The sequence below is a fragment of the Colossoma macropomum genome, unplaced genomic scaffold (genome assembly GCF_904425465.1).
Source record: "Colossoma macropomum unplaced genomic scaffold, Colossoma_macropomum, whole genome shotgun sequence".
Taxonomy (NCBI): Eukaryota; Metazoa; Chordata; class Actinopteri; order Characiformes; family Serrasalmidae; genus Colossoma; species Colossoma macropomum.
In genome coordinates this window covers 190,182-212,561 of record NW_023495392.1, presented here as the reverse complement: position 1 = coordinate 212,561, position 22,380 = coordinate 190,182, and the positions used below count along the sequence as shown (strand labels likewise).

Genomic DNA, 22,380 nt, shown 5'->3' with positions numbered 1-22,380 from the left:
GCGCTTTGCACGTACGTTTTTTTAGGATGTCGCATTTTCAACGGTATGTACAAATATTTTTTTTTTTCTCCTGGTTTGTGATTTTGGCTTTTATTTTGAAAAACGTCAAGTCTCCATGATCTTGCTGTCGCTATGGTGACCGAAATGTTGACATGGCCCAGGTTTACGTCGCTTAACCTTCGTTTGTGTTTGTCCTTATTTGTTTTTAACTTGATTAACTAATGTTATCCAACCAGCTCGTCAGCTTGACGAGCTCGCGACCTGTGGAAAGAATAATTATTCTACCGGGGAGCAAGGTAGGTGTAACATGTCTACAGGACAAATTAAAAGAAAAAACAATGATCTAAGCCTGAATGCTTGGTAGAGGGTTCGGTGGTGTTATGCTATGAGGCATAGTTTGGGTTCAGTTGTCCCCTTGTCTACTGTACATCTTTACTGTAACGGCACTTATCATAATATCGTACTTTAATTTTTAATTTAATTATTAATTTCTTTTAAATTTGTTTCAATCATGTTTTAATTTCCATTCCCCTTTACATTATTTTTTTATACTTTAAGGTTTAATTTGAATCATCTTTATATTTTCTTATTTATAAAACACTTCATACCGCAGGGTATGAAAGGTACTATATTAATAAACTTGCCTTAAAGGGAAGGGTCACTGCAAAGTCCCTTTCAGGTTCTGACTGACCACCTTAATGCTTTGATGAAACATTTCTATGCTGAAATGGAATGGTCTTTTCCAGGAAGACAATGTCCTCATCCATAGGGCAAGAGGGGTCACTGGGTTGACAAGCATAAAAAGTATTTATATTCTATATTCACTAGACTTCAACCCAATCGAACATATACAGAAATTTTTTGAGCAAAATCTTAGGCAGTGGCAAGAGGGGCAGACGCGCCGGGATATTATGCAGGACAAGGAAAAGGTGCTTCAACCCTCCGCTTCCTAGTATTTGCTCGCAAATGTTGAATCGCTGGAGAACAAAACTGACGAACTGAACGCACGGATCAAGTTTCAGCGCGACATCGAGACCTGCTGCGTTTTAGCGGTCAGAGAGACGTGGCTATCCGGCCGGTGTCTCCATCTACCCCCAGGACAGAACTCTGGACTCTGGTAAGGGCAGGGGCGGTGGGGTATGTGTTATGGTGAACTCTCGATAGGGAACAGATGTAGCCGTTCTACCCAGTCACTGCTCTCCAGATACTGAACTCATAACAGTCAAAGTTCGACCGCTTTTTGCCCAGGGACTTTAGTCATTCTCACCACAGTTTACATCCCACCTCAGGCAGATGTCACGTTTTGTACGAGACTATTAATTGACTTTTTTATTGTGGTCGGGAATTTTAACAGGGCAAACTTGAGGAAGGTTCTGCCCAAATACTACCAGCACATTAAATTTCCCACCCGAACAGACTCTTGACCACTGCTACACTGCACTCAAGGACAGTTACAAACCCCTCCCAAGCCCTGACTTCGGCAAAGCTGATCACACGTCCATTCTTCTCCTGCCTGCATACAAACAAAGACTGAAACAGGCAAAACCAGTTCTCAGATCAGTCTATCAATGGCGTGAGGAGGCCATCTTCACACTTGAATGCACTGACTCAATCACAAGCTACATCAATGAATGCACTGTAGACATTGTACCAAAAATCAATGTCAGAGCATTTCCCAACCAGAAACCCTGTATCAATGCTGAGGTTCAAGCCAAACTAAAAGCTTAGGCTGCTGCCTACAACTCTGGTGACCTGGCTAGCTACAAGAAGGCCAGATATCACCTTTGGAGGACCATCAGGCTGGCCAAAAGGAGCTACAGGGACAGAGTGGAATCTAATTATCTTGGCTCTGATCTCACGTGTGTGGAGTGGACTGCACACTATCACTGACTACAAAGAAGTTGTGATCTGTAATAGGGGCTCTTCCTCCTCACTAGCAGATGAACGTAATGCTCACTATGCTCGTTTTGAGGCAAGTAACACCTCATCTGCTGAGAAGCTCCCAGTGGAAGAGGAGAGCTGCGCTCTAGCCATTCCCCTGTCTGAGGTAGTGAGATCCTTCAGGGCAGTTAACCCACACAAGGCACCCGGTCCCTATGGCGTTCACAGCCGTGTACTTAAAGCATGTTCCAACCAGCTGGCTGAGGTTTTCACTGACATCTTTAACCTTTCTCCTTAAGACTGTCAGTAATTCCCACATGCTTTAAGGATACCACAATTGTTCCAGTCTCCAAGAAATCGGCTATGTACCGCCCTGTTGCACTGACATCAACAGTCATGAAGTGCTTCGAGTGGCTGGTCAAAGCTCACGTTTGCTCAACACTTCCAGCCACCATGGACCCTCACCAATTTGCATACCGCTCCAACAGATCCACAGACTACGCCATTGCACTAACAATACACACTGCTCTCACACACCTGGGCAGAAAGAACACACACGTAAGAATGCTGTTCATAGATTACATCTCAGTATTCAACACAATCATCCCTGCCAAACCCATTTCTAAGCTCACAGACTTGGGTTTGAACTCTCATCTCTGTAACTGGATACTGGACTTCCTGACGAGCAGAGCCCAGGTGGTGAAAGTTGGGGACAGCTTTTCTTTCACACTGACTATGAGCACAGGGCCTCCCCAGCGATGTATACTCAGCCCCCTCTTGTACTTCTGTATACACATGACTGTGTAGCCAAACACACTTCTAACATCATCTTCAAGTTTGCTGATGACAGTACTAGGCCTCATCACTGATGGAGATGAAACAGCCTACAGAGACGAGGTTAGCGCTCTGTCAGAGTGGTGCCATGACAGCAATCTCTCTCTCTGAACATCAGCAAAACAAAGGAGGTGATCGTGGACTTCAGGAAGCTGCAGAGGGTTGGTCACTCTCCCCTATTCTTCAATGGAGCTGAAGTGGAGAGAGTCAGCAGTGTTAAGTTTCTCGGCGTACACCTCACTAATTACCTCACCTCGTCCCTCCACACCAACACTATTGTGAGATCTGCCCGCCAGCGTCTCTTCTTTCTGTGTAGGCTCAGGAAGTTTGGTCTGCCTCCTCAGATCCTCACCAACTTCTATAGATGCACCATAGAGAGCATCCTCACAGGCTGCATCACTGTCTGGTAGAGCAGCTGCACCACCTGCGACCGTAAGGCCCTTAAAGGAGTGGTGAAAACAACAGAAGCTGTCATAGGCAATAAACTTCCAGCTTTACAGGACATCTACCAGTCCCGCTGCCTCAGGAAAATCAAAAAGATCCGGTCAGACAGCAGTCACCCAGCACACAGCCTGTTCACCATTCTGCCATCCGGCCGGAGATTTCACAGCGTTCAGGATAGAACAACCCGGTTAATGAACAGTTTCTACCTACAGGCTGTCAGGCTTCTCTTGAAACTTTAATTTGAAATTTTGGAGTTGCATTTTGAAGTTTTTACCAAGGCACATTCAAGCTGTTCTGGCGGCTCGTGGCTACTCAGCTCCGTACTAAGACGCTTTATATTGTGTTTTCCTTAAAATTGCGACCCCTCTATGTGTTTTCATGATCAGCATAGTGTATTGTTCTTGAAAGTGTGACTAATATCCAGATGTTTTATCCCTAGATGCTGCACAGTGCTTGTGATGTTCAAGTCCATTTGTAGAGAGAATCAAACATGGAAATCATGCTTCAAGCCCCCAAGAATTTCACCAGCAATGTGCAGAGAAAGAAAATTCCTCTTTGTCAACTGGTAGAGGAGACAAGGAGGACTGGCAATGTTTCTCATCACCTTCTTGAAACTAGTACGACTAATTTTTATTTTGAAGGCTAGTCTTACTATTTGTAGATAATTTAAGTAATTGTTTGTCAGTTAGGGTTGTAATGATTTTGTGATACAATATGTATTATGGGTTTTGCATCCCAGCACAATATATTTTTGATACGTTAAAGGAATGCCAGAATTTATTATTTTCTTTTTTTTGTCAACGACCAAAATAAGACTGCAGGATCTGGTGATGATAATGGAATAGAAAAATGGAAACCATTTCAGTTTATTTCAGTATGTCTGATTTCACAAATACAGGGTGATTAAAAACGATTCATCCGATTTCAAAGCGCCATATTTTTACAACCGTGAGGCGCCTAGGAACCAATTACATACCAATTGAAAGAGGGGGTCATAGAGTTTCTGACTATCACTGGAATAAGGCTCCCTTCAGTTTGCGAGGAGATGGCGACCCCTGAGCAGAAAGTGTTTCGCATTCTCCACTTCAGTAAGAGTGAATCCATCATAACTGCAACGTGATTTTCGTCAGCAGTGAACCTCCAACAGCTCAGAGCATTCGTCATTGGTTCCACAACACTGGATGATCTCTGAAATTGCGTTGAAAGAGCCGTGAATACAGTGACACCCAACATGCTCAATCGAGTATGGGATGAATTTTACTATCCTGTTGATGTTGTCCATACAGCTGGAGGAGATCATATTGAGCACTTGTAAAATGACAAAAAAAATTCATGCTCACTTAAACCATTTACAATTTACTGCATTGTTCTGTAATGATTTACAAGTGAAATAAATTATTTTGAAATTGGATAGATCTTTTTGAATCACCCTGTATTATTAGAGCATAAAATCCAACTGCATTACTTTCTCTGTGCATATTGTGTTACACATATCATTACACTCCTAATACTAATAGAGGACTTTAGTTGATATACCCTGTTCTATATCTGTAGTGTTTTTGTTTTTTTTCTTTCCTCAGGGGTCTATGACAAACTTAAGAGCAATAATGTTGTTGAAGCTGCACCGTTAGAGCTTCATTTTAGTGGGTTTGAAGTGGGAAAGGACTACAAAAAGGTTGTGGTATGTAAACTGTTTCTGGACATTTATTCTAAAATGCACACAATGCTGCACATTTGATAACGTGAAATGTTTTATATACAAAACAGAAAATGATGGCTCTATTTGGGCCTATAGATGAATGAAGTTCTCAAATTTACTCTCAGCAAAAGTCTGTTTTGGAACTCACCTTTTTTCATGTAATTAAGATATTAAAATGAATACAGATAAGATATAAAGTTGAATAAGTGAATTAGTGAAATTGTTATTGCTATATTTTTTCTTAATAGAAACTCATCAATGTTTCTTCGGAGGTGCTTGATGTTCACATTCTCCCCACTCAAACAAAGTACTTTCTTACGGACTATATAAAAAAGGTAATAATGCCAATATGGATAAATATTATTCTAATTGTTTATAATATTATAAAGTAACTTGGAGGTGTAATGTTCAGTGTTATGGAAAAATACTTGCTCCCTTCCTAATTTACTGTATTCTTATTGATGATTTCAGATCTTTATAAAAAATCTAATATTTAACAAAGGAAACCTGAATAAAAAACATTTTTTGAAACTATTAAACTATGGCTGATACTATTACTCAATTTAAAAAATCTTAATTAAAATTTACCTTCCTGATGAATCACTAATGATTAGACTTGTCTGTTTGCATGATGATAATACTTTATATTCTCCTAATGCTCTCTCTTACAGTAAGAAACAGAGCGGAATAAAATGCCCACTTTCATGCATTTTATAATGCATTTCTTTTAGATTTCCCAATTTATGTTTTCTAGGTAAGCATTTTTTAATTGAACGGCTACGCATTGTATGCTGTTGATCCACTATTTCCGTTTTTACTGTCTGACCTATTTTAAATATTCAGTTATTTACTTCAGTAAAAATATAACTGAGAGTGATAAGAAATAGTGATAATTATCCATATGCCATGTTCTCTTATAAGATTTTGTTTGATAACATATACCTGTAAACATTAAGTTTACAGTTATAAAGGAAATCAAGAAGGGGCAGACATTTTTTCATTTTTTTATATACAATACTGTGCAAAAGTTTTAGGCTGCCAGAAGCAAAAGAGTATGTGTTTGTCAATAAAATACTATATAACATTAAAATAAATACAAATAATCATAAATACAGTAAAACATGTTTTGATGCACTCCAGTCATTTCATGTATTGGTTAAACTCCATCACCAGCACACCTGATTTAATTTAATAATGAATTGATTGGCCAAACTAGTTATTGGATGCTAGCTGCAAATACTGATTGACCTCAAGAAGAAGTTTGGAAATGGTTATGCTAACAAAATAAAAATAAATGCTTACTGCTTTATTTTAACAAATAAATGCTTACTAATACACTGTATGGTCAAAAGTATGTGAACATATCTACTAATTATTGAGTTTAGGTGTTTCAGCCGCACCTAACAGGTGTATAACATCAACAGCATAACCATGCAATCTCAGTAGACAAACATTGACAGTAGAGGGGGTCATACTGAAGAGCTCAGTGACTTTAAACGTGGCATCTTTGTCATGCCACCTTTGTCATGCCACATTTGTCATAGGTCAGTTGTTGAAATTCCTGCCTAGTAGTGCTAGATTTGCCCCATTCAACTATAAGTACTATTACTGTAAAATGGAAGCATCTAGGAGCAACAGCATCTCAGCTGTGAAGCAGTAAATCATGGAAAACTCAAAGAGCAAGGCTGCCGTGTGCTGAAGCACATAGCAGGCAAAAATCGCCTATCCTCGGTTGCCTCACTCACTACAGAGTTCCAAACTGCCTCTGGAAGCAACATCAGTCCAACAGCTGTACATTGGGTGCTGAGATGTAAAGTATGCTGCTACTAGAAATGTAATGTAAAATGGAAATGTGTTCTTTGGAGTGATGAATCACACTTCACTATCTGGGAGTTTGTTGGATGAAGCTGGGTTTGGCGGATGCCAGGATAACACTACCAACTAGAATGCATAGTGCCAGCAGCAAAGTTTGGTAGAAGACAGAAAATGGTCTGGGGCTGTTTTTCAAGGTTCAGGCTAGGCCTCTTAGTTCATGTGAAGGATAATTCTAGACAATGCCATATTAATGCCAATGGTTTTGGGATAAGAAACCAAACAAGCTCACATAAGTGTTACAGTCAGATGTCCATATACTTTTGACCATATAGTTTGTCTTCACATGTCATTTGTTAGATACCTACAAATAAGACTTTTGCACTATACGGTACATAAATATATTTTTCTGAAAATGAATGTGCGTTTTTCATGCAGAGTCGACTAGTTCCAGGACTCTCCTACACTATTACTGTGCACTTCAGTCCCAATGAGTGGCGATACTTTTTTGACAGCATCCGGATTCATTGCAAGGTAGGCCATTGCTTGTGTACATTCCTCAGTATGCTGAAATTCATGCACTATAACATTTATGTTAAAGAATACGCTCACATAACATGTATTACAAGTGTGTGTGTGTGTGTGTATGTACATATACATATATAAAAGAAGTTACACGCGTCAGCATATTTTACCCCATAATATCTCATAAATACATGCTCTGGTGTTAATTATTTTTATATGGGGTATTATTCAAATCACGTTGTGTATATATATCAAAGCACATATTTGCTTGCATGAACACATTATTTTAAGGGCTTGTTCAACTATTTTCACAAAGTATACAGCTGCATATACACAAGCATGTAGTCCAGTTACAGTTACATATTGTCCCATCAAATTTAAAATGTGATGGGTTCCTATGTAAAGATATAGGAAAGATGATGAACCCAAAAAGTAAAATATTGAATATATTCATATTCTGAAATATACTGACAACATGTAACAATATATTTTCTTATAGAGGTATGGAATATAACATAAGCAAAATGAAGGGAGACAGGTGAGATTAATGTGTTTTTATTTGTTCCATGCTTGCATGTGTCTTGCTTTTTCATCTTCAGGGAGAGGAGAACTTGTTGATTCCTGTTCATGCTTATCCTGTTATTGATGATCTACATATACCATCTCAAATCAGTCTGCCTGCTGTTCCACTGAATCATAGGTAAGTTCTTCAATCGTTGACCACCTAGGTTATTTTTGTAATTTACTGAATTAATTTGTCATTGAATACAGAAGATACTTTTTGAATTTTTAAAGTTCATTAATTTGAAATGTCCAGTTAAATTAGACATTTACCTCATTTCATAGATGCACTTTTCCACGGTGAATTATTAGTATAGCATGGTGTGATTGTCACTGTGGTGAATGAAATCCCAGACTGCTGTGTAGAGGGCAGCAGTATTATCTACCACACCTGGTGGGGGATACAAGGGCCAGAGGCCATCACAGTTTGCTGATTTTCTTGGCTTATTAAATACTAAGGCTTTTTGTTCAGTAACTAGAGGGCTTTCAGTGCAAACTGGTTGAGCTATTCTTAGGTTATGTAAGTGTGTAATGAAACTTTGGGTCTGTTGGTGGGCCTTGTTGATTTAAGGGGTTAAAGTACAGACTTAAGCAATTAACTGATTTGCATCAGGTGTGGTTGAGCCGAAAAATCTTCTAACTGTGCAGGACTCCAGCTTTCTACTGTAGTACACTAAAACAACCACATTATTATAGCTCCTTTCTGGCAGAGGATGGTTTCAAATCCATTGACCTCTGGGTTTGTGGTCCCAGCTGCTCTGTTCTGCTGTCTTGACACATCAGCTGTGGCTAAAACTCACAATTCCTGAGGTAGAAGGCCAGGTCTTATATGAAATACAGTTGCTGTCACAGTGGTTGCATAGGGCCATTTTAAAATCTACAGATAAGGGAATTTTAGGATGAAGTGCATGTATTGTACAGAAGAATGTTAAAATAGTCTTGCAATTAAAAATCTGCTCTTGCACAACTGACTTCGTTCCAGTCTTTTATTCTTCAAGGATGTTTTTCATGTGGTTCACTGACGGCATTATGGACATTCTAAAAATTGCTCATTATTTTTCCATATGCACTTCAGCTACAGCTGCTGTAGTCAAACCACTGCAAAAGCAAATCATAAAGCATCTTAATGTCAAAGAGCTTTCTAATTTGAATATTATTTAATATTGTTTCTAAATAATTTCAAATAAAAGTAACATATAATATTGTTTTATATTTTTAAATATTATTATTATTTATGGGCTTCCCTTACTAAAGCTCTGTACACAATGTTTTCCTTTTATTTATTTTTTTCTGAAGCACCAGTTACATGATTCCTTTGAGCTGCAGTTGTCCAATAGACTTTGAGTTCCAGATTCACTTCTTGCAGCCTCATGAAGCCTTCACCATCCAGCCTTTATCAGGTAAAACAGTGAGGAATCACTGAAGTGTAACATAATTCAAAGTAAAATAGGTAATATGATAGCCTAGCTCTAGCATAACTTACTGATCTGTTGAAACATTATTGCCCATCCAGACTACTTCACTTAGCTTACTGAGTGCAAATTCCTAGGATCACTTAAAGCTCAGTTTTTAGAAGGTCATTTTCTTACATCTCCTAAACTCTGGAATAGCCTTCCAGAGATTATTAGAAAGCTCAGTAAGTGTTTTAAAATCTAAATTAAATGCAAAATTGATTAGGCTAACATTCTGACCATTGTGGCTCATTTTCTATGGTTTATATTTGTGCCATAATTTAGACCAGTAACCACATATACCAAACATAAAATAATAATTAGCTTGCTAAGTACTGTAGTAGAATTGTTCATTCCTATATTGTAAATAGCCTAATTTTGAACACAATGTTCTATTTGCAGACTCAGACTGTGATATTTGATGGGTTTTTTTCAAACATAAATATGAAAAAAGCCATGGTATTGGTTTATTCATGTTGTTGGATATGTATTTCTTCCTGTGGGAGAGTAAAGTGTTTGTTTGAGCAGTCTGAGTAATGCGCATGCAATTTTAGATGACTACAGTAAGAAAAGCTTTTAAAGCATGTTGTGTCAGCCAGTATTCAAGGTTTGATATCATGCTATCTCTATTAGCAATCCTTAGTTTATTATGTTTGTGCTAATAGGTGTCATCCCAGCTAATGGAAAGACAGCCATTACAGTAACATTTACACCACACCATTATGGCATTGCTGAAATCACTCTGCAGCTGGTCATCTCTCAGTTCAACTCCAAACCCTTCATCTGCACAATGACCGGCTCCTGCTCTCCTCATCTGATTCTAGGGTACTGACACTTGATCTTATCATTCACAGGAATCTACGAGTGATCTTATAACAAAGATGATGAATTTCACATGTGAATTTCAGTGAAGTTGTATTTTGAACAGGGCTCAGAAACGGAATTAAAAAAAATAAATACTTTAGGCTAAACCAGTGATGTGATTCAGCCCATAACATAAAACCAAAAACAAACAAACAAAAGAAAAAGTGGAACATGGTTCTGTTCTTTTACATAGGCTGTATGTAGGCCTAATGTAATAAATTAGCATGTTTGGAAAGCTGTTAGACTGTAGAGTTGTGTTTGTATTGATAAGGACATGTCCACACACACAGGGAATGGACCTTTACTGTTACTAATCAGTAAATTACTCCAAAATATGCATGAATAGCCCATAATAATGTACCTGATGTTCTTATAATAAAAATAGTTCTAAATGCAGAATGAAAATTTGCACTTGTAGATTTAGCAAATTTCGTATTTAAAAAATGCAAATATGCGCTACCTGGCTAAATGGTTTCTCGCATTATGACACTTGATTCAAAACAAAATCGTGAGACTATAGGGAGAAGTGCAGAGGATATTTAGAGCTATTAAGTTACACTGAAAGAAAAAAATAACGTTATTAACTACTTACAGAGGTTTCAAATTAACGTTTCGATTCTGGAACACTTCAGGATGATTACTTTTTCCTTCTTTCCTTTTGTTCCTAGCAAAATACAGTTAGTTTACATTTTTGTTTTTTTAAAACATTCGTCCCTCTGAGCCCTTGTTGATTTTACACTGCAGTTCTTGCAGCTCTAATAATGCATTGTTATGCGCATGTTATTAATCAAGCATACAGTAAGTGCTATGGTACTCTCTCTGCATTAGGCAACCAAAGAAAAAGGAAGAGGGTGATAAAATGCTAGCCAAAAATGGAAAAACTGACGCTCCTGTGTCACTGCCTGCTGCTCGCAGACTTAAGCTTAAAGTGGCTTCAAAGAAGGTATGCAGTGTCATTTGTAGCATTATCAGTGCTACAGACAAGTTTGAAGTTAGCTTTGTTTCAGACAACTTAAATCTGTACAAGTCCTGTCATGATTGCTCAATTACAAAATCATTTATTAAAATGGACCTTTTTTCTTAATTGGCAGTGATTAGTTGGTAATTAATTTGCATAATGATAATTCATGTTCTACACTCTTAGGTTTACAGAGCAAGAAACAAAGCCTGAGGAGCACCTATATTGTATATATAAATATTTTTCCTCCGAGTTCTTTCCTAGTTTTTTTTTCCAATAAAAAGTATTTACTTGAAGGCTATGTATGATTTGTTAATGTTAAGTTAAGCATTTTTGTTGTTAGAACTCTGATTACTTGAATAATTGTCCAAACAGCTTACTTTTTATGTAATGTCTGATATAAGCTTATGTCAGATATCTTGATCATTAATATGATCAATAGACTGAAAGATTCTTCTTTCATATCATGTCAACAGCACAAAAAGCAGAAGACTAAATCTGACCAACATCCTCATACACCTGTCATGGATGTGTCCACCTGTGCTGGGCTTTCTAAGATGCTCATTCAGCCCCAAGACAAAATGAGCTACAAGAACCTCAGAGAAGGTGAGTATGCAATAGAATTACATGTTAAGCAGCTGTGTGGCTAGCTTGTAACACACACGTCCTTGAAAGATATGAAAGAAAAAGGAATAAAAAGGAAAATAGCAGTCTTATGAGTAAACACAGTTTTGTTCTGTTCATTATTTATTTACTATGTCATTTATTACAACCCCGGTTGCAGAAAAGTAGGGACAGTATGTGAAATGCTCATAATGCTCATAAAAACAGAAAGCAGTTATTAGAAAATTCTGTTTTGACCCATATTTCATTAAAAGCAATACACAAACACAATATTTTATTTTTACTTTTTTTGTAAATATATACTCATTTCAAATTTGATGCCTGCAACACATTCCAAAAATGGAACATCTTTAGCACTGGGTTACATTACCTTTCCCTTTAACAGTCCTTAATCAACATTTGGAGACTGAAGACACCAATTGAGCCAGTTTTGAAAATGACATTTTTACATTCTTTTCAATTGCTTTTTGCCCTGTCCCAACTTTTTTGGAATTGTGTTTGTATTATTTGTGATTTATGACAACAATAAGGATTAATTAACAATAGTATAACAAGTTGTTTCACAGATAATCAGATATCAGTCATAAAAATAAGTATCATGCATATTATGAGCAAAATTAATCATTCCCCTTCAGCCCAGGTTTTTTTTTTTAGTAAAAAAATGAACTGTCCCACAGTAATGACATATATCACTTTAACAATATCATATGAAAAAGTTTAGGGTTCGGTCAGTACAGTGTAGAGTGCCAATCGAGTAATATTCAATTGTATGCCTTTTCAGCCTACAGCAATTTAGCTCCACCCATTCACACCAAAATTATATAGAGTGATTTAGCCAGGACTGCACTGTGAATAAGACACAATACTGGGCAGCCAACTGGGCTGATTTGAGGCTATTATATAACTAACTTTAACAAATTCTAGGTTGGTTCAGTTACTTTAAGATGCTTGAGATGCTACACATGGAGCCTGATGTAGAAAGACAAACAGACATGAAAGTTTTCCTGTGGGCAACTGCAGCCAAAGCTTAATGCAACATTTATCATAAATATTTTTACTTTGTTTTTGTGTTTAATCCAAAAAAGCCATTTCCCATACCAAGACTGCACACCAGACAAGACAGATGAGAGAAGCTTCATTTGAAAATAAAGTTCGGGTAAATGTCCAAAAGGAGAAAGCCAATCATCTTCAATGGTATGACCTGTGAAATGCATATGCACATAAAATACACCAACAAAGCATACTGAATGTGGAGAAATATTGTGAGCAGTGTACATTAGCAGCAACATTATTATTTGAGCTTGTAGTAATTTTGTTTCTTCTCTAGGCAGGTGCACCTAGGTGAATATTTGTACTCCACAGAACAGAAAATGAACATTTTGAAGGAACAAGAGTTTGCAGCTGCTGAGTACATGGTAGCATCATTAATAATTTCAATTTTTTACTGTAGTATTTACTCACCCTCTTAAGAGATCTAAGGAATGTAAGAAAATTAGTAGGTTAATGGTTTTAACTCCTTCCATATATGTAGTTCATTAATGCAATTTCTGTGCCCCAGAAATAAGTAAATGTTGTTGCTGAGATTGCAGATGCCCATGAAACTGGACTAATCTCTTGAAAGGAACCCTGACTATTAAGAGATATTGTTTAGACCAAGCAAAATATTTTATTCGTTATTATTAAAAAATTAACTAAATCCGTCTAATAGTAGTTTGCCATTTTTTGCAGTATTTAATGGTAGTTATCTTGTACAATGAGTGAACAATAAGCTAAATATCTCATTAAACTTAAATATGTCCTTAAGCCTTTTCAGCTTTAGCTAGAGCCTAACAAACCAAAAAAAACTTTTTGGATTGTCTCATTTTCTGTAGGAAAGTCTAATGCAACCATGTGACATCATTACAGGGCCTGCTAGCAAGGATATTTGGTTTGATAATAAGCAAAACATGCCCATTTGCTATATACATCATGTTTTAATAGTATTGAACATGTACATTATTTTAAGGCAACCAGTCAATTAAAAAAATCATTTTTAATAGCATTTAGCATTTAAATGCTTGATTTTATTTTATATACAGCACTGTGCAAGAGACACCATTATTACAAAATAAATATCGAGAAAACTGAACTTCTTACAATCTTATAGGACCTGATAGACCACTAAAACTGTCACTATCAGATAAACAGTACTTAAAGCTTTTGTCTTTGAGAGATCCAAGAAAATCAAGCTCCATTTTTGCTTCACATCTAAAAAGATGTTTCTGTCAACAAAAAAAGCTGCTGGTGACCCCAGAGCTCAGACCTCTACATCACAAAATGTGATTTGTGGATTGTAAGTAGCAGAAAATGCAACCAAGGCTGGACTTGGACGTGTTGAGAATTATCCCTGCAGATTTCTTTGAACAACTGAAAGCAAGTCTTCTGTAAACAACTGAAGCTGTAAGAAATGGCAAAGACTACACTTTTTAATAGCAATGTTTTTTGCTTTTTTCCTGGCACTGAAAAATGAATAACTTGTACTTACATTTAATGGCTTTTGACTTTTGCACAGTACTGTATATACTTAGTGCTTGTTCATGTTGATCTAGCATTTGATTATACTGTGATTATACACTATGACATCAGTGGACTGCAAATATTTAAATGCATATGTATGTTCCAGACAAAAAAGGACACAGGTGGCAGAGAGGTGGATTTTGCCAGAGCCTTGCCAAAAGTGTCATCGTGCTGGGTGCTACGAAATGCAAGGCAGGTAATGACAAATGGTTAAACAATTTGGTTTAAACAAATTGGGTTAAACTTGACTCCATATGCTGTTTTCTCTTGACTCTCTTTTGAAAACTGCTTTAACTGACATGGATGCTGAATATTTTTTTTCTTGTTTTGCAGATGTCTTACTGCATTCCTGCATTTTACATCTATGGCAGTAGACAGCTGGAGGTCACACAGAGGGTGCTTAGACTTTTCCAGCAAACTGTTCGTAAGGTAGCAAATTTGTGGCGATTATAATTAGTATGTATTGATTTTAAGCATGTACTTGCATCTGCATCATAAAATAAAAAACAGTCAAACTATGATTTGCGAGTTCAGATCCTGCCTTCAACATAGTATAGGGAAAGAGTGATTGAGGAAGGGGAGAGAGCTCTAAAAATTTGGGCTGGCATTCACACCTAGAGCTAGAAGAACCACTTTTTCGAGCTGTGGTAGGACTCACACGGCGTTAGGTCATTATATTGGAAGGAGGAGAGGTTTGAGGTATGGTCCTCCGTTATTCCATAACTCCATTTTGCAAGTTTGGACCTTCAACATGAGGTGACACTGTTTAAGGGAGGGAGGACTCTGAAACCTTAGGGTGGAGTTCTGAGCAGCTTCTGCCTGGAGCTAGAAGGCCGACCTCCAAAGAACTTCAAGTTAAAGTCAGAGCTGTGGTCACTGTGCAATGTAGTTTGACTTAGAATGTCCTGTTGGCAACAGAATGGTTGCTCAGTTATAAATATCATAAATATCAGTTATTCCATAACTCCATTAAAAATCAATTTTTGTCTGTATAAATTAATAGTATCTTTAGTATTAAGGCTAATTTACATTGGACTAGCATAACATTGAGAAATTTTGTATCCTTTCTGTTATTTTAATGCAGTATGAATTTGCCACATCCATAATTTGGAAAAAAAGAAAATCAGTTAGGGTTAGAGGTCTTCTGCTAATTCTAATTCTGTGTGAACTAAGGTTGGTAGGGTACATTAATGAGGCCCCAGAGGTTTTCTATAGGGTTTTATAACAAGCATAGCTTTAAAAAGCTTATATTGTTATTTAGGATATATTGTGTTTTTCAGGTCATTTTACAATGTCGTATGAATAATAGGCTGCTTTTGTTGCAAGAGCTGGTTTCCCATATGAAGAGACAAGTGAGAGGAGAGAAAGACACATGTAAGGCAAAAGTTATACTTACTTCACACAATTCATTAACCAATGACATTTAACATATGCCTATAAAATACACCGTACTGTATGAAAATCTTAGACAGCCATAAAAACAGTTTAAAACTCTTCATCTTGACACTGTTTTTTTTGAAAAAAAAAACAATGTAAAGAACTATATACCCTTTTTTGTTTCTGAAAATTATTGATATGTTTTTTGGAGAATACAGTTAGTTAGGTTTAGTTTCTGTGTCATTGTATGAATTTGTTAAATTCTATCAGCAGCTCACCTGACTGATTAGATAAACTTGGTATTGTAAAACCTGGGCTTCCTCAGGGATAGTTTTGGAAAAGCTTCAGCTAACACACTTACACACATCAAGTCATAATGTATTTTTTATTTGTTTATTTGTAATTATAGTAATGGTAGTGTTTTTGAAAGGTTTAACTCCTAAGATAAATACAGACAGCTTTACATATAAGACAAATGGTTTTACATATCATTTTCTTAGAAGGCTGACACATTTGATTAGTACTGTATATGAACAAGATTAGATCAAGTTTTTCAATGTTCGTTTCTATTTCTCTTGCTTTAGTAGTAAATGGAAAACCACAACTTTTGAAGCTATCATCAGAAAAGTTGCTGCCCTTTACATTGCCCATCTTTAGTCCTGCAAACCAACCAGATGAGCTGGTAAGTACGTCTGTTGCAAAAGCAAATAATCTGTGAACTGGCCTATCCGTGCTCCACCTACTAATGCATTCTTTTGGCAACTATTGGCAAGTTGCACAAGCTTTACAGAACACTGGCAAAAATCCTATACAAACAGATAACTAATCTAGCACATTTTGTTTAGAATCATTTATGGGTGGGCAAAATGGCAAAATTATAATATGATACTTTGATGATACATGATATGGATTACAATGTATATTTTTACTAAAGTTTAAGTTGGAACACAAAAAGAACATTTAAAAATCACTATCAAAAACTATGAACACAGTGAGTTTTATTCATGTTCTGTGGTGCACTAAAACCAATTAAACATGACTCATTGTTATTTCTATAACGAAACTTTAAAAAGAGTGTTCTTTAAGTATTGATAATATCCATGAAATAAGCATAATGTTATCCTGATGATAAATATCATGTTGTTCAGCCCTTGAATTGCAAGTTTCCAGTTTAAAATGCTACGCTAGCTTGCGAGACAATGTTGTTTTAGCTAACTGAAATTAGGCAGGTTTTAAACAACAACAGGAAGACACAAAAGAAACAACTACTCTATATTAACAGTGTAACTTTTTACACACATTTCAGGTGATTCAGTGTTGCCTGGATACAAAGAACCACCGCTTTGGAATTAACACTTCTATATGAAGAAATATTGTGTCTCTGTTATTAAGTTAAATCAGTCTAACACATGTAGAAAGATTTAATGTGCTGGAAGAAGAAAAGTGCAGTTGACTTTGGTATGGCATTATTAAAGAAACATCTCCATTTTTGACTTGCACCCCTGCACAGGGGTTCCCATTCCCAGTCCTGGCAACCCCATGCTATGCATATTTTTTGCTTTGTCCCATTTAGCACACCTGATTTAACTAATCAGGTATGCAGAGTAGGGAAAACACAAAAATGTGCAGAGCATGAGGTTGTCAGAACTGGGATTAGGAATTCCTGATGTAACATAACAAGAAAAAGACTTATATTCAGAGACCATTATATTCAAATTCAAAGTTACATTTTCTGGTATAATGTCCTTAGGGACCTCAATTCATCTGACACAAAGACTAATAATTTATGTAATTACCTAAATATATAGCAAACACTGCATTGAAGTGGATTATAGAAGTAATTGAATTTCACTGTAGGCACTGATGTGGAATGTATTTCACCCTGCAGCTATATTATAGTATTTCAGCTTTAGTTAAACCTCTTTAAAGAAGCTGTCCACAGAGATCCTGAGAAGAATTTGGGCAAGTTTTGCTGGGAGTGTTAATGCTTTTATTTTATTCATTTATTGCAGGTGTTCCAATCCCAGTCTTGAGCACACGCTATGCACTATTTTGTGTTTTTCCTTCATCTAATGCTTCTGAATCAATTTGTTAATTAATGAACTAATCAGCACCTTGTGTGTTTGTTAGTTAATTAGCACTCAAGATGCTTGTTAGTTAATTAATGAATGAGTGTGGGTCCTTGTGTGGTAGGTATCAGGTATGTTAGAGTAGGGAAAACACAACAATGTGCACAGCTTGGAGTCCCTAGACTGTGTTTAGGAACTCCTAAAGACTTTAGTTTCAGTTGGGTTATCCATTTAGCTAAAGAATGGATAAGGGATTGGAATAAAATGGTCATATCTTTACCATATATTTTTTTCATGTCCAGTATTCTTTAACAATGATGACTGATTTCTTTGCTTTTTTCAGGCAGTGAACCAACTTGGACATGTTCATATGAGGCCATTTGGAGCAGATTTGACTACCAACATTCCTTTTTTCAATCTAAAGGTACAGTAAGCACTCTCCTGTCTTTTTGTAGATATTTATTATATGTGCTGTCTACACTACAGTATATATTATTTAAAAAAATCAATCAGTCAACCTCCAAGAATATGCATAATAATGAATAAACAAATAAATACATGAAAAAAATAAGATGACTTAAAATAATGAAAATAAGACATTAATAGTGAAAATCAAGAAAAACAGTTGCAGGCAGAGTGGAGGTGGTTAGAAAGTAAAAGTTTAAAAAACTAAAGTGCACTGTAACTAAAGGCAGATTTTTCCAGTTCGGTAAAAACTCTTGGTACCTGGCATGTGATCCAACCACTGGAGCAAGTCTGATAATTACCATTATTTATAGACATCATTGAAGTAATATATGCTGGCATATGACCGGAGAGCATTTTATAAATAAAAATAAACCAATGTGTTTCCTGCCGTGCTTCTAGCGAGAGCCAACCAACTTTTTCTTACAGTCTGCAGTGATGAGTGTTATACAGGTTTCCAGTAATGAACCTCAGTGCAGAGTGATAGACTGATTCTAGTGGTATGAGGTATGAGGCAGATGCATGTTTGTAAATTACATCACAATAGTCCATGACAGATAATAATATAGTAAGGTAGCCTCAACAATTCTTTTTCTTGCATACATGGGGAAATTTTTTTTCTATATAGATAGCTGAGCTTCTGTCTACGTTTGCCAGTTTATTAATATGGGATTTAAAAGTGGGTTTATCACCCAGCCATATGCCAAGGTACTCTGACTCTTTCAATGTTGGATCCTGCCAGGGTAGTAATATTTACAGTAGTAAAATCAGTATTAGTAGATTACAATAATGTTTGATTATTCATTATTTCATCATTGTTACATTAGTATTATTTCAGCATTAATCGGTATTCTTCTAGGTTCCTCAGCATTACAGGCTAATGGGCTATCAGGAAGTGTCTGCCTATGATGCTGCAGTCTCTTTTGTCCAATATGAACTGCATAGGCCATTACGCACTGGAGCGCAGGTAACACACTAGTCTTCGATAATGATATCCCTAGCATACCCTGTGTGTGTACTACTAAGATGTGTTAAAATGTTTTTGAAAGATTCTCAGTATAGGTCAGTGTGTAAGTTTGTGTTGTGTATTTTTACAGGATGAGCTGTTGCCCACAGTGATGTGTTATACACTGGAAGTCTCGGAGGAGAAGGAGCTGCAGGAGGAGCATGGATCAGAGCAGGAGCTCAACACCCCCTTGAGTTTCAGTGCTCCTAGAAATCTGTTAAATCCACTGAATGCCCATCTTCTCAAGATCTTTGTAAATACTTCCCTTTACATTTCTACTAAGAGTGTAACCATACACATATTTTCAGGCTTAGTACGATTCTTGATTCTTGGGTCAAAATTCAGTTGATTTTTGATCTTTTCTGTAGAGCACTAATTATATACTATACAGATTTAAAAATGTCACTGCTGTCCAAAAAAATCTGGTAACTTTACAGGAGAAGGCAAACACATTCTTTACTTCTAATGTAATGTTAATAATAATTTTGCACCATTTCTATTGATTAATTCATGATGAGATGTTGACATGATGTTGAATTTGAAGGATAGCTGCTGTGCTCAATTGATGTAGAAAAATAAAAATGGGAAAAAAATGGAGATACTTGTTTGTTTTTTTGTTTGTTTGTTTTGGAAAGCAACAACATATTATTTTTATTCCAAAACAAAATATTGCAAACTGGAATGGCCTTGTATACTTGTCCTTGTATTTTCAATGTTGAGATTATTACCCTCTTAATTTATTATATCTTTAATTTCTACTACCCTGTACCCTGTGCTCAGTACATTTCATTTATTCTGTTAGCATATTGAACAGTGAATCCATCCACTCAGCTGGCATAAAATGTATTTCACTCCTTAACAATAGTGTTGTTAGAGGTACGCAATATGAATGTTTTATTATGATAAAATACATCACAATATCTTTTTCTGAGCATATCATAGAAATGATAAGTACTTAAAGGACAATGATCAACCGCATGTTTCATTATAAAGAGAGCATAATTAGTTTCTTTAATTGGATTAATTGCAGTGTAGTATGTAAAACATATAACAAATTTTTCATCCAACTTCAGAAAAACAAAATATTGTCATTCTTATTGTGTATCATGAAAATGTCTTGTAGTACCATGATGTTATTTTTTTATCTGTCATTATTATGAGGTTCTACAGCTTTGTCCTGATTTAAGAGTACTATAATCCAGACTTGTATACAAAGCAATGTATACACATGCTTTTATAACCCTAAGATGCTTTATTCCGTGTTTATTTCAGAACCCTGCCCCCGGTGTGCATGCCTTTAAGCCAAAACCAAATTACCTAGAGAGTGACCCAGAGTACCACCTTTGTTCATTGCCAAGACACACTGTCTGCAAGGGCAACATTGTTGGAGTCTATACTCCCAGCACTCAGAAGAAGTTCCTAGACAGAACGGTAAGCCTGTGTTAAAGTTTTCACTCTTGTCAGCTAAAGTTGAATCCAAAAGCAAACCGCACTCATTAGTACGGACAAATGTTTTGTCTGTAAAGGCAAGGAGGGAAGGAGATATGTAAACTCTAAAATATGTTTGAAGTTCACATTTTGGATTATGTAGATTTTTCAACCTGATCTCTATCTGCTCCATCTACTGCATACAGTTGGTTGGTTTTACTGATAATTTCAGCACATTTCCTCATCTTTACAAAAGAGCAGAAAGCTTGTTGACTCAAAACACACCTGTAATATGATGTTTTGAGTCAACAGGTCTGTTGTCCAGAGTAATAGACTTTATGTTACAGGTGTATTTAAGACAGGAGTTTGCATGTTCTCCCAGTGTCTGCGAGGGTTTCCACCGGTTTCCTCCCACAGTCCAAAGACATGCAGTCAGGCCAACTGGGTATGCTAAATTGCCCCTAGGTGTGAATGTGTGTGTGAATGTATATGTCTGTCTGTCTGCCCTGCGATGGACTGACAACCTGTCCTGTGTGTTTCCTGCCTTCCACCTGATCACTGCTGATCCCCCTGAAGGATAAGTGGCTAAGAAAATGTGTGTGTGTGTGGTTAAGACCACATGTGAAAAATTCAGGAGTATTTGTTTAAACACTTGTTAAAAGACATATTTTAAAGCAAGATACAAAACAAATAAAGATCATTCAAATGAATGTCATGATCTGACTCCTCTTGAGGAACATTGAGGGGCATAAAATTGTCAAATTAAAGAAATTACTGTAAGTAAACAATTTAGAAACTGCTTCAGTCAATCAGTTGATTTGTATCGCTTTTCCATGTATGTTGAAAGGCTGTTTTTCCCATAAAAAGTTCATTGTAAGAAAATTCCAACTTTTTAATAAAGAGCATAACTAACATATTGCCATAAGTATTGTTTTGGAAAGAGGTGGTAAAAAATTCAGGTATGCTTATCTGTTTGTGACATTTTATGCAGGACATGATAAAAGGGATCATGATATGGAAGAAGTTTCCCTCCATGGCCCTGACTGCTGTTGCCTGTACATCAACTCTAACAAGCAGTAACTGGTCTCCATGCATGTAAGAATAAAAATATAGCTACACACACTCTTAGGCACCTGAGAAAATTATATTTAAAATTTTGTTTTCTGAGAACTAAGTGTTTATTTGCTTCGAAAAAAGCTAAAAGTATAATAAATACAGATAGCAATACTACAAGAAGTAGTGATTTTACATGTTAATGTGTTTGCTTAACCATTTCCAAACACAAAGAAACAAAAAAGTCACTGGAGGGGTCCACCTCTATCATGCCTGATTGGTCAGAGGCTCGCTGTGATTGCTCCAGGAGCTGTTTATGATCCAAAATACTGGACCTAACCACTGTTTATTTGTATTTATTCAAATGTTATATAGTGATTTACAGGCAGACACACTTACTGCTGAGATAAATGATTTTAAACAGTTTGCTTAGTACCTAAGACTGTTGCACAGTACTGTGTATGCAGTTCACGCTGAGTCATATACTGTACTGATATTGTTATTGTGCAGGTCTGATCCCTTTAACAGTTCTCTCCTGCCCCTGGAAGCCCCACCAGTCCTGCACAACCTTCCTGATAGCATCCAAGATGAGATTCTCTCTGAAGTGTAAGCCATAATCAGTGTATAATCAGTATAATTGAGACTCATAGCCTAGCATCTTGCAGCCATGCATTAGACGTTTTAGTAGTGAGACGCACAGCTTGATGTATGGTGTGGGTAACACCACACCATAATGGGACATTGTGCTGTATATATTGTGTTATATTGTGTAT

The 22,380-nt window shown here is 36.5% G+C and overlaps 1 protein-coding gene across 3 annotated transcripts in view; it reads left to right on the top strand.

The window, feature by feature from the left end:
- The first annotated feature begins 129 nt into the window (after positions 1 to 129).
- cfap221 (cilia and flagella associated protein 221) overlaps positions 130 to 22,380 on the top strand; it is a 23,854-nt gene continuing 1,603 nt past the window's right edge. For 2 of the 3 annotated variants that reach the window (XM_036562464.1, XM_036562467.1), the window contains exons 1-22: positions 130 to 296; positions 3,599 to 3,776; positions 4,740 to 4,840; positions 5,107 to 5,193; positions 7,109 to 7,204; positions 7,795 to 7,895; positions 9,053 to 9,156; positions 9,873 to 10,032; positions 10,900 to 11,014; positions 11,506 to 11,635; positions 12,739 to 12,847; positions 12,981 to 13,068; positions 14,316 to 14,405; positions 14,543 to 14,638; positions 15,490 to 15,583; positions 16,171 to 16,268; positions 17,999 to 18,079; positions 18,980 to 19,087; positions 19,218 to 19,379; positions 20,399 to 20,557; positions 21,546 to 21,649; positions 22,118 to 22,213. In XM_036562464.1, coding sequence (XP_036418357.1) covers positions 3,650 to 3,776; positions 4,740 to 4,840; positions 5,107 to 5,193; positions 7,109 to 7,204; positions 7,795 to 7,895; positions 9,053 to 9,156; positions 9,873 to 10,032; positions 10,900 to 11,014; positions 11,506 to 11,635; positions 12,739 to 12,847; positions 12,981 to 13,068; positions 14,316 to 14,405; positions 14,543 to 14,638; positions 15,490 to 15,583; positions 16,171 to 16,268; positions 17,999 to 18,079; positions 18,980 to 19,087; positions 19,218 to 19,379; positions 20,399 to 20,557; positions 21,546 to 21,649; positions 22,118 to 22,213 — 2,306 coding nt within the window. In that variant the 5' untranslated portion in view covers positions 130 to 296; positions 3,599 to 3,649. The remainder of the gene's footprint in view (positions 297 to 3,598; positions 3,777 to 4,739; positions 4,841 to 5,106; positions 5,194 to 7,108; positions 7,205 to 7,794; positions 7,896 to 9,052; positions 9,157 to 9,872; positions 10,033 to 10,899; positions 11,015 to 11,505; positions 11,636 to 12,738; positions 12,848 to 12,980; positions 13,069 to 14,315; positions 14,406 to 14,542; positions 14,639 to 15,489; positions 15,584 to 16,170; positions 16,269 to 17,998; positions 18,080 to 18,979; positions 19,088 to 19,217; positions 19,380 to 20,398; positions 20,558 to 21,545; positions 21,650 to 22,117; positions 22,214 to 22,380) is intronic. The other variant, XM_036562466.1, reaches the window with a different exon arrangement.